At 42.0% G+C, this 13,106-nt stretch overlaps 1 protein-coding gene across 1 annotated transcript in view; it reads left to right on the top strand.

Annotated features, from left to right (window-relative positions):
• PANX3 (pannexin 3) overlaps positions 1-11,776 on the top strand; it is a 40,279-nt gene extending 28,503 nt beyond the window's left edge. The window contains exons 3-4 of the mRNA XM_085647262.1: positions 7,353-7,567; positions 10,543-11,776. Coding sequence (XP_085503388.1) covers positions 7,353-7,567; positions 10,543-11,206 — 879 coding nt within the window. The 3' untranslated portion in view covers positions 11,207-11,776. The remainder of the gene's footprint in view (positions 1-7,352; positions 7,568-10,542) is intronic.
• The last annotated feature ends 1,330 nt before the right edge of the window (positions 11,777-13,106 follow it).

Raw genomic sequence — 13,106 nt, 5'->3', positions numbered from 1 at the left:
ACTTCACCTATCACTGTGAAACAGTTGTCAGACGGGGTGTTTGCTAATCACTTTGCACTATGTAACCTGGTGAGGGACGTATATTGTTAATCTTAGGCTGCTGGTCTGCAGGATTGCATGCTTTGGTGAGCAGATAATTTGCCTTCAAGAATTTAGAAGCTCAAATTCTTATTAGCAGTTTGGTGTTATGTATTTTGTGAATTCTACATCCCAACTCATAATGGCAAGCAAGTGTGGACTTGAAACCAGAATCAGTCCTGGCAAAAATACTCAAGCCAGTTACAAACTTTGTGTGGCAATGGAAAACACATAGCTTGGGGCAATGGGAGTTTTAATAGTTGTGTAATGGCAAGCCACCAAGCTCCGAAAAGAGTTCCCTACTCTGCAGCCCACTGGAAAAGGGCCAGAGTCGGAAAAATAGCCTGCAGGACAGACCCAAATTTAATGGGCCTGTACCCTGCATTGCAACATTTCTTTGATTTTTGCAAGGAAAGACAATGGGTAACTGTACATATATACAGTCTCACCAAGGAGGACTCTGCAGAATTATTGGGGACATGAGTAGGAAATGTGTTTACCTTTCTGGAGGATCACTCCACACCTTTTTGCTATGTCCTCTTTTTGCTTAATATAGAACTCTGTGCACCGTACCCCTGCTAACCAGTGGTAAAGTGATTGTGCTCCTCTTTTTACCTGGCAAAAATTAGTTTTCACCCGATTAGTTTTTTTAATTTGTCTATAATCGCTAGTATATAGTACCAAGTGTACCCAGGGCATGTAAATGAAATGCTACCGGTGGACTGCAGAACTCATATGCCATCTCCTGCAGTCGTACTGTATTGCATGTGGCCAGGCCAACAACTGTAGCCTGGCTGTGCCATTTTAATCTACAAATTAAGCCTGTCAAAATAATCCCTTTTTGACAAACTCATCCTTCCTTTTAAATATTAATAAGTCACCCCTAAGGAGGCTGTATAGCCCACAAGCTAGGCTGCATGGTAATTAAAAGTAGGACGCATAAAATGTTAATGTTAAACATGTCCTTGCAGTGAAAATGCCCAAACTACTATTTTCACTGTAGCAGGGCTGACTGTTCCATAGGAAAGCATTGGAATGCAATATTAAGAGTAATAAATGTTATATCTGGCTAGGAAACAGCTACAGATTTAATTTTTGGACTTTTTGAAATATTTGTTACAAGCCCAATTCACTTGTGAAGTTGGATTTATGATACTTATTTTAAAAATGGGACTTTTAGAAAGTTACATTTGCCCTGCCCGATGTCCCTGGAAACTTAATTTGCATTTTGCTCTCCCTTCTTGCTAGACAGCCAGTAATTAGCATTTCAGTAAGTGTGAAAGAGGGGTGAACTTGCTCTGAGGACTGGGACAAAATGCCTTGGATATGGAGAGGTATCCTTGTGCCCTTGGGAAGACGGCATGAGGGCTGGGCCCAAGTAGCCAATTAGCTTCAAAGAGTCCTACCCTGTCACAAGCAGATGTGGCTAACACTCTGGCCTGCATCCTTCTTTTGTCCCCCCAACAAGACCTGCCCCATCACAGAGGGCCTCTTGTTAACATCACTATGTCCTGATTGATAGTTTGCGGGGGTTTTTCATATGACACTTGGGCCATAGTTCAAAGAGGTCTCCCCTATTACAAGCAAATGTTAGTTGACACCTGGGCAAGGCCGCTCTTTTGTTCCCCAATCAGGCAGGCCTGTATCACAGTGAGCCTCTTTTTGACATTACAGCATCAAAGCCTATCTGACAATTCTCCTGGGTTTTTATATAACATTTGGAGCAGTCTTAATAGGAGGGAAAGGAATGCCAAAACAATTGGTGTGTATCTACTGTCCGGTTGCCGCAAATACAGCTTTTTTCTACTAGGCTTCTGTCGCTAAATTTGTTGGGGGTTCAGGGACCTGCCTATACCTGGATTTGCAAAAAGAACAGATGATGGACAGAATGCTGAACAAATCAAACATTCACCCCCAGTCAGAGATCTGGGTTAAATCATAATTTTGTTGCACATCACACCATTCCAGTTTAGACCCATCCATATGCAAATATGGACCCTCCTCCCGATGGGACCAGTCCAGACTGAACTGCCAGGCCAGGATCTCCCTGGACCAGAAACAAGCATCCCGGGACCAGTTTCAGGTTATCACCCCTCATCAGCCTGGCTAGCTTGAATCTGGTGGCTACCTGGATTTTGGCACTGTGTGTGTACGAACACAAGTATTACTGTACTACACTCCCCACACAAAACCCCAGCCATCAAAGCCTAAGTTTAGTGTGGCTGACGACTTAACCCATTTTGAAAATGCCCAAAAGGGGTAGGGTTAGACTGAAGAACCTTTATCTCCTTGGTTAGGACCTTCAGAGGGGTAATACCTACCCACTAGCTGTGCAAGTCATAAATGTGGCATTTCCAGATCAAAAGAGGGCAGAACCTGCAAACTGAAAAGAGCCCTGGAGGAATGGACCTGCTCTCTCTGCTGTACCCAGGACAAAGAAGTACACTCAAAGGGTCATAAAGCTGACCTCATGTTAAACGTACAGGGACACAGTAAGCTACAAAAGGGCTTTTACTGCCCAGCTGACCATTGGCAACTGGACCTGCACTATACCCAGGTGTTTGGACTCTACCTGACACCATGTGAGTCTCTAAGTGCCTCCCCTATGGTCCTGTGGTGTACTACTGTGGTGGATTGGGACTTGAGCCAGTAAGTAAAATGTTTGCTGAGGATGAACCTGATTGGTGTGCCTTGGTATTCTCTACTATTGCCCTTTCATTTGTTGTTATCTGACATTTGTATATCTCTCTGTTCTTCTTTAGTTCTCTGGGGCACTGGGCATCTCAGGAGTGATCTGAACATTAAGTTTGATAGTGGGGCTGGATAGCTAAAATGTATCACCTCCTCCTGTGATGTTCCTGACTTTTACTAGTACATCCTCGGTTCTAAACGGGCATCAGTAAGTTGTCTTCTTACTCATGACTGAGCCATGAAGCATACCAATTACAGCTAAAGATTATCTTCTTGTAATTATCATGCTTGGCACAAAATGCCAAAAAAGCACATGGAACAACCCTGATGACTATGCATCAAAGCGCAACTGGAGGAGTTGGACACCAAGAAAATTGATCTTCTCTTCTGAGAGATCCCAAAAGTGTAATTTCACCTCGAAGAGAGATAAGGATATCTCAATATTAATTTTAGTGTGTAAAATAAATTGTTTTACCATGAGATGGGGCTGGATGCAATGGATGGGCACATGGTACTTTAGCTGCAAACTTTACTTTCTTCACTCACCGGTGATTCCTCCTCCTCCTTCATAGTAGCAGCATTAGACATTCCTGATTAGTCACCTACATACTGAACCAAGATTGATATTTTCCTTACATACCTGCCTTGTGTATGGGTGAATGCCACAGAACAAAGCAGATTTCAGCATCAGGAATGGTAATGTGTACTTTCCTGCAAAAATACTATAGGCAATCTAGGAGGAAGGGGACAAGATAAAGGCCTCGGACAAAGCAGTGGTGTTGGTGATGAGCAGATGCAAAGGAGCATAGTGAAGTTTTTAGTAGGGATTGCAAGTGAATTCAGGGAGTGTGTGAAAGGATGAAAAGTGCCAGAGGTGGTTGAAGAATGGTGTAGAGATGGTGGCCAGATTGAGAGGCAATAACAGGAAGATGGAGAAGAATGTTAGATCAGATATAACCTAAACCTTACTCCTCAGAGGAGAGAAAACTCAGTATTTACAAGGATGGTGCTGTACAAGATAGAGATCTATGTTCTTTATGACTTATCATGTTTCCCACTCCTCCTCTTGGAAGTGTAGTCAGGTCTCTGAGATGGGGCAGGAGTTGCCCATTTCAAGGTGTTATAAAATAGATGGCACTTTGTCAAGTGAGAAACATCTGTGTTTATGATGTTCATTTTAGAACCTTTTTGGGCAGTTCATATTGATGCAAGACAGCTTGAGTTGCGCTTCCCCACAGCTAGGATACACTTACACCGAGTGACATACTACTCAGGCCCATGCTGGGCACTCTAGATATCCCAGTACAATGTCTATGTGAATAATTCATCGGGATTAGGCTTAAGATTCTACTGTGCAGATTGGGGCAAAGAGTTACTTACAATTCCATATAGAGAAGGACCCCAAACAGAAGACATGGCTCTATTTCATATCCTCAAAAATACTGAGGAGAGCTGCCAACCTAAATACTATGCATTTCTTTTAGAGTCAGAAGGTGAGAGATTCTTAAGCAATAGGATGGTAAAGTTTCTCCCCATGCCGTTTGCTGGTTCATTTATTTTGGGAGTTTGGATGGCAACCATTTAACATGTAGTGCAGGTGTCCTAGACAAGGGATACATTTTTTATGATATCACTGTGAGAAATTGGGTTGTTCGTTAACTGAGGTGCTAACCCTGGTCAAGCAGCAGCCACAATCCCTGTCAGGGTGAACCACAAAAGTCTCTAAATTAACCTGAACCTAGCCCTCAGGTAGCTTGGCACAAAAGCAGACAGGCTTAACTTAAAGGCAATGTGTAAAGTAGTTATGCAGCACACAAATAGTGATAAAGTGAAAATACAACACAGAAAAATCCCACACCAATTTAGAAAAAAGATAACATTTTAATAAACTATTTGACACTAAAATAACATGGATTAGTAAAAACGAGCCCCTAAAAGTTTAAAGCGCTAACTGCGGACATCTAGTTGTACGAGACTGGGTCAAAGTCCAGAAATATTTCCGTCCGTGATGGAGCGCGGGTAGGATACAAGAAATGGATTGGGACCAGTCGGCGCTTACCTGCAGACTTGAAAGAAATTTTGAAGAAAATGTTCAGGGAGTGTTGTCGTTGGCGAGCTGCTGGATGAGAACGCGGTGAAGATTTCTACTTTCAGACTTAATCTCTTTTTGGAAGTCAAATATCTTCACTGGGAAGAAGCTGGAGGCTGTTGCTGACGAGAGTTCCAGGAGGCTGGATACCCATTCACCAAGGTAACGCTGAAGAGGATTTGCCGCTGTGGAGAAGAATGTAGTGGGAGCTAAGTTAGGCCGACTGGCAATGCACCTTGGGTGGATTGAAGAGCAGGTTGGTCATGGACTTTCCTCGGTTCTCAGAGCAGTTTTTAGCCAAAATGTTTGTACATTCCAAGTTTGAGATTTTGACTATCTGGTCACCTTTAGCACTATCACCAAGGGTCCAAGACTGGAGGGGCACCACTTGGGGGGGGTTTAAGGCTCCCTCAGAATGGGTCTAAGTGCGTGTTCAAGATGGTGGGAGCCTTTTATGTCCCTGCAGCTCGGTACAGGAGGCTAGCAAACTACCCCTTGGAATCACTCTGGTAGTCCTGGGTTCAAGTGATGAAGCAGGGTTCAAGCAGCAGGATGGGCCTCTGGGGTTCATGACAGGCTCCAGGCAGTAAGGCAGTCCCTGCAGGTGCTGCAAAGCAGTCTTGTGGAGTACACAGCTGGCCACAACAGCAGGCAGTCCCTTAAGAGACCTTATCCACGTTCAGAAAGTGAACTGAAGGTTGGAGCTGAGGTTCCCTTTTTTATAACTCATGCATTCTTTGAAGGAGGAGAAGTGTATAGAAGTGTTTCTTTCAAATGAGTATAGTTGCCTGATTACCTAGCTCTGGCTCCAAGCTGGCTGCAGCGACAATGTGATGATGACAAGTCCTTTGTGCGAAGGCAGAGCACAGTATATTCAATTCAAGCAGAGATGTACCCAGATCTGCTCCCCCAATCCTACCAGCAGATGACCCATTCAGGCACACCTAATCCCTCTATTGTGTGAATTTCTAAGAGGAATCCACAAAGTTCAGCTGCCAACTACACGCAGTCGCTGATCAAGGACAGGCTGCAGGCACCAAATTGCAAAGGACAGGAAAATGCCAACTTTCCAAAAGTGTCATTTTCGATATTGAAATATAAAATCCGATTTTACCATTAAAAAGGGGTTTTAATTACAATGTCATTGATACCAAACACAAAATGCTCACCTGCCCCCAATCAAAAGCTAGCACGTATTAAATGTAATAGGGCAACCCAATGTTCTCTTATGGGACAGGGAGGCTCCTATGGGACAGTAGTGAAAAATGAATGTAGGGGTTTGCCACTATTAGGACATGTAAAGCTTAAAAGTGCTTGTCCCACTTTTTATTACAATGCACCCTGCCATATGGGCTTCCTAGGGCCTACCTTTGGGGTGACTTACATCCAATAAATTGGAGTTTGAGGCTTGGCAAGGGGGTTATATTGCCAAGTCAAATTGGCAGTTAAAAACTACATTCAGGCTGAAATAGTAGGCTTGGGACACGTTTTAAGGTGCTTCTTAAGTGGATGGCACAACGGGTGCTGCTGGCCCACTAGTAGCATTTAATTTGCAGGCCGCGGGTATATGGCATACCACTTTATTAGGGACTTATAAGTAAATTAAATATGGCAATCAGGTGTAAGCCAATGACCTACATTTAGAGAGAGTAAGTACAAGCACTGGCTAGCAGTGATAAAATGCAGAGTCCTAAGAGCAACAAAAAGAAATTCAGCAAAAATAGTAGGGGTGAAGGCAAAAATGCCTGGGGCTGACTCTTCAGAGAGGATCATTTCCAACACTCACATATTTGATTCTGCAGGAGTCACACTCCCTAAATTCTGTGCTTTGTAATTAATCAGCCATATATATACAGCAGCAAATGTCAAGAAACATCTCCATCAATGTAAGACGTGCAACCTAAGGGTTTGGTAGTGGGGATACAGAGGTGGAAAAGCCCATGGTATGACTGTGCATGTGTTTTGGTCCTTGTTATTAATTTAGATGTTCACAGATTCAGCTACACCTATGATATTCAATAGAAAGGACAGAAAATAATTAGATGTTGTTTCACACCAATCATAGAAGAAAATTTGTTACAGTCGGCATTGTTCACTAATAGACGATTCTTCATCCAATTCTACTTGGTCATTACACTCTATTAAAACTCATTGCAGTAACAGACTTTATTGCTTGCAGATTATTTGACGTGAAGTGTGTGAGAAATCCTGGGCCACTAAACTAATTTGATCAATAAGTGCTCACCTATCATTGATGTTCCACTTGAAGCTAGGTGATCTTACTTTCAACATTGTGGTGTTTAGAGCACTCTTGTGACAGTGATATAGAGCAATTCTAGATATATTGCAAACCACACTTGATATTGATCTTTGTAAACATTGTAAATGCCTTTGTGAATTCTTTTGATTATGTTGCACCTAAAAAACAAACTCTCTAACTGTCTGATCAATATCTTCATGCTGTACCCTAAAAGATTTTTCTAAACTTGTGCAGGTTTTTCCATACTCACTACTCGTGCTCGCAGTAGCAATGTACTTGCCTACATTGATTTGGAGATATATTGCTGCTCCATCGTTAAACTCAGATCTTCTCTTTATTATTGACGAATTGGACAAATCCTACAATCGATCCATTAGATTGGTTCAGCATATCATGAAAATTCAGCAGTCATGCCCAGACCCACATATATTCTGGGATGAGTTTGAAAAGTAAGTATATAAGCATTTCATATCACAATTAATTTGTTTTGATACTGTAGAAGTTGGTATGAATGTGATAGATTTTTCTGTCCTGCAAATTTATGAAAGCAAATCAAATGGCAGCCAATATGTATTTTTTAAATATTATCAAAATGAGGTTAATGTATTTTTACCAAATTCTTAAATACCAGTAAGTAAGTTTGGGTGGTTTTTAATTTTAGAATATGTATTGTCTTACAGTAATCTATCCCATGGTCTTGGAGTGATGCTTAAGTTGAATTAAACTTAAAATCGGAAACGTTTTATTGCTTTGTAAATGGTCCTGGTCACCTGCAGTGCATAAGTGAACATATGGCTGAGCATTCTGTTTTGAAATTTCACATGGATGTAGAAATCTGAGAGTGTGACAGTAAGTCATTATCTCATGTCAATCTGCAAAACCACTATATATTTTGCGCTGACACTTTGGAAAAATTGATTTTTGATACCAAGGCTCATACAGAAATGGGAGCAGATAAAGAGACGTAATGTCGAGGTAGTTACAAGGTACTACATGTGCTGTGCTTTTATTATTTAGAACATGGGTGCCCTATTGACAAAGGTAAATTCAGTCACATATGTAACTTTACATTTGAATTTAGCATGTCTACAGCTGCCTGGAATTCACAAATTAATTCCTCTCAGACATTAATCCATTTAAGTGTCTTCCACTCGTACAGATTCCACACACCCATCAATCCACAAGTGGTGATAAGGTGGTTGATCCAACGTGTGGTCATCCTTGTTAGTTTGTGAATGCCCACAAAAGAGGATGCTTGTCAGTATTCACAAATTACTAACGTTCCTCTTTCCACTCTGGAAAGGGTTGAATTTTTACTTGAGTTAACGGCTGGCATAACTCTCCTTTCAGGGTGGGAATGGGCACAGATCACCCCAGATTTGGGTGGCGATGTAGTAAGTGAAGACCTCTATATGAAAAGTTTGTCGTCACCGAAATTAAAAAGTATATTTTCCAAGGAATCCTGGGGGATGTTTACAACTGAAGTGGCAGAGTGAGGTGTCAGCCCTCATGGCTTAATGCCTCACTCCGCCACTTCAGAAATGCAAGGCTGCACCATATTTACAAGAATATGGTGCAGCCACTGGCATAATGAAACTCGAGGGGGCCTCCCTGCAAGGCACGTAGAAGGGGTCCAATCTGGGCTCAATCAGGAGCTCTGCAGCCAGAGTGCTGTGCTGAGGGGGCCCCCTGGAGCTTGGGGGTCCCCCGCACTGCAGGGGCTGCGGGGGCCTGTGTTACACCCCTGGGTGCAGCCTTGCGTTTCCCCCTGCCGTGGCGCTACACTTAGCAGTGGAGCACCAACGCAGGTACCCTTGCACCAAGCGCAAGGGTGTCTGCGTGCAGGGGAAAGACTGTTTTTGTACAGGAAGGTCCCCCTTCCTGTACATAAACATTCTTTAAATGGCATTTGACACTTCTAAGTGTGTTGCTTAATGCAGCACACATGGAAGTCACAAAATGTCTTTTTTTTAAAAGATTTTTTATGTGCAGGAAGGGGGACCTTCCTGTACATAAACAATCCAAGGCATTTTGCTTTTTCCATCTGTGATGCACAAGGCAGCACACATGGAAAAAGCAAAAACGAGGAGAAATAAAGCATTTCTCCTCGTTTTGCCAACTTAAGACCAGGTTTTCCATGGTATTAATTGTGGTGCTGCCACCTATTTACACAGCTCTTGTAAATAGGAGGCAGCGTCAAAATCAACGGGTGTTGCGATGGAATGCCCACCACAACAACCACTGCCTACCCCTTTCACGCTAAGCTTAGCGTGAAAGAGTGCCTTAGTTACAAGGCAGTGTTAAGCCACGTTAAGTGCCTTAACGCTGCCTTGTGAATAATGCGAGGCACCTTTCGCCACCACAACGTCACTTAAAGTGACGTTGTGATGCAGATAGGGGCTTGTAAATATGCCCCCCTATTTGCCCGGTGTGACGGTCTCTGAAGGAAAGAAACCTGCACAGTATGAAACGAGGTCCCGCTGGTAGTGTCACAGTATCCTTCTTGTCTATGCATGGATACTTGCACGTGGTGCAGTTTTCCAATTCTATTCCTGGGAAAGTTTGTGACTTTTAGAAAGTATTAAATCTACACTTGCATGTTGGTGTAAATCTGTGAGTGCTGATTTCCTACTTTCATTGTGAATTAGGCCCTCTAAATTTAACCAATTTAATTTGATCTCATCTATTTTGGGGTCTAGAAGAGATTTTAATGGCAAGACTATCCTTAGGGATCAAAAAGCATCATGAGGGAAACTCTACGAGAACCCCAACCTATAACAGTGCCCACAATTTGACTACAGGCACATTGCGTTGTCATCAGAAACCTTAAATGGTTATATAAGATCGTACTGTAGCTAACTGTTATGTTTCATACATGCTTATATTTTTTGTACATTTAAACATTTGTCGATAGTAGATAGTAGAATTTGAAGAAAAAATATAAATAAACTTATCCTGGCAGGAATCTTTGAGGTTCTGCTGTAAACTATCTGAAAATAATATGCAGATTCAGTAATAAACATACAGCTTAATGTTAATCTAGGATGTAGGGTTACACTGTGAGGATTAACAAGTGGGACAGCCAGTAACACACGTTTTACCACATTTCACGGCATTGTTACCTTATCTAATTTATTTTTTATAATTTGTTACAGAATTTACAAGGTTCAAGAATCCTGTGGTGAAAATCACTTTAGAGGATGACTATAGTGAATATATCTTAAAATAGAACGCCTTTAAATGTTGTATCTCCATATGTGGAATTAAGAGTAGTGAAACCATATTTACTTACCTACATAATATTTTGGTTTTTAATATTTTGGACCCATCATTTTTTTCTATTTGATATTCTGGTAGATTACTCCTCCAAGTAAGCTGCTGATGTGCATTCTTAATCCATCTACTATTTATTTTTCTCTTTCAGGGCACGCAGCGAAAGGTACTTTGAATTTCCTCTGCTGGAGAGATATCTGACCTGTAAACAGCGCACACACTATCTCGTGGCTTGCTATTTTGTGAGGAACCTCTCTTTGCTGCTTTTCACTGTTGTTACCTGTCTCTACCTAGGACACTTCCATATGACCATTTTTTACCAAGATGAATTTGCCTGCTTCATAAAAACTGGACTACTCAAGGATGAAACAGAGGTGCCGGACCTAATCAATTGCAAGCTAGTTTCACTGTCCATATTCCAGATAATCAGCATAGCCACCGGCGTCGTCTATGTCCTGTTAGCGCCTGTAATAATCTACAACTTGGTTCGACTTTGTACATGGGACAAGCGCTTCTTGTGGGTCTATGAGATGCTACCAGCCTTTGACCTGCTCAGTAAGCAAATGCTTGGCTGTCCTGTCAACGACCTGAATATCATCCTACTTTTTCTCCGCGCCAATATTTCAGAACTCAAGTCTTTTAGCCGCTTGACGGTATTGTGTACCTTGAAGGACACCGCCTCTGCTGACCAAAACATCGACACAGTGGTGGATTTCATGACTCTCCTAGCTGGCATGGACACAACCAAACCTAAACTCATGGACGGAGCGCTTGATGCCGCGGAACCAGATGGCACTCATCTGGATGGGATTTAGAAAATGTACTATGAGAGACAAGGGGCATGAATTAGTGATGGGTAGAACCGGAAATAGTGCTTAAAGGTGCTAGCCAGTGAATAGAAAAAACAGTTCTCATTACCCAGTCATGCATCACTAACAGTCACCAACCAGAATCATTCTAGAGTGCTACTTTGTTGGAAGCTGTCGTTTGGTTTGTGAGACATATTGTAACGTCATTCACCTCGTAACTCCTTTAATCAAATGGACAGTATATGGAGGTGATTTCACCAGTGGATTCTTTTGCAAATTGAGCAGAGCCTCCAGAAATAAGATTTTCTACTCAAATCAATATCAAGACAAAAAAGGGCCGTATTCATAGAGTATGACTTTTGCCCAGACAAATGCGAATCTTTTTATATAGAGGTATTTATTAACATTTCCATGTAAGAGAGCTATAGTATGGAAATTTAAACTTTTAGCAGCAACTGTGTACAGAACATATATTTTTGGGTCATTTACCCTTCTTCATTATACGAACTCATGTGCAGTTCAAAAGTAGTTATTTTGTGATGATCTTTACAATAAATCAGTCCCTAGATTTCTTCACTTTTTAGGTTATGTGTTTTGTCTTTTTATGAAAAACAGCATTTATAAGTGGGAAGGTAACACAAAAGAGCTTGAAATGTAACATTTCGAACTGAGTACTCCATGTCTGAGGAATACTGGACAGAGCCTGCCTGACCATGCATGCTGGCTGCAGAGACGTTTTAAGGGGTAAACAGCGTTTAGTTCATAAGCGTAAAAATGCATGACATAACAACGCGGTCATTACAACGACCGTGTTGTTATTTCGCATACCGTTACAACGCAGGTCGGAAAAACGACTTGCGTTAAGGGGGAAGAAGGTGTTGGATTTAAAATCCAACCCCTTCCCTAGTGTCCACACAAACTGGGGTTGGAATAGTAAATTATACTATTCCAACATCCAGCGCCCCAAAAAGCAAGTTGTTGTTCTGACTTGCATTGTAACGGTATGCGAAATAACAACGCGGTTGTTGTAACGACCGCGTTGTTATGGCATGCGTTGTAAACGCATGTGAAAAAAAGGTATATATTAGTTTTAAGGCATGAGCTAAGTGTGCAATTGTCTTGGGTCCCCACCTTCCAAGGCTCCCCCTGGGAAAGTGAATGTTCTCTCTGTCTCACATCTGCTTATTTCTCCATCTCATCCTAAAGTAATGTTCAATATTATTTGCCATCATTAATTAAAAAAAAAGGGCAATACATGCAAATCTGTTCCAGACAGAGACCCCTAAGGTACGTCTTATCCAGGGCCTTCAAGATCCTTACAATGGCACTGGCTGACGGCACTTTAAACACCTGTACCCAACCATATAAAGCAGTGGTGTGGAATGTGGGTTTGGGATGGACAAATCCAGACCAGTTTCTCCAGGTAGCTACAGTGTATTGAAATGAGGTCCTTTTTGGTTAATTGCATGCAAATTTGTCATTTATAGATATCCAGAAAGTTGCCATGGATCTCGCCCTCCTGGACCAGCATTGGACACCTCTGACCCACTACCAGCAACCTTCTCCCTCTCTTTACAACTAATAACCCTTTAAAAGTGAGGCAGCTTCTACTTACCTGCAGACTGTCATTCATCCAACAACATGCTGGATTGCTGTGCCCACCCACCTACCTACCGATATGTTCTACCTAGAACATAAGTCCCTATTGGCCACGACGTCCTCATTTCCTCCCACATGTCAAATCCAGAAATCGCTTATAGGTTTCAGGAGCAGAGAATGGTGTTTGGCATAATCTCACAGAAAAGAATACTAACGTGAAACACTTGGAGAAAGTGTGAAAGCCTGGAAAGGGTTCCTTTAAAAAAAACAAAAAACAAGGGGACCCAATGTAGTACACAAGGACCTT

This window comes from Triturus cristatus, chromosome 3_2 (genome assembly GCF_964204655.1).
Source record: "Triturus cristatus chromosome 3_2, aTriCri1.1, whole genome shotgun sequence".
In the NCBI taxonomy this organism is placed as follows: Eukaryota; Metazoa; Chordata; class Amphibia; order Caudata; family Salamandridae; genus Triturus; species Triturus cristatus.
Note: the sequence above shows the minus strand (reverse complement) of the source record. Positions and strands in the feature narration are given on the sequence as shown.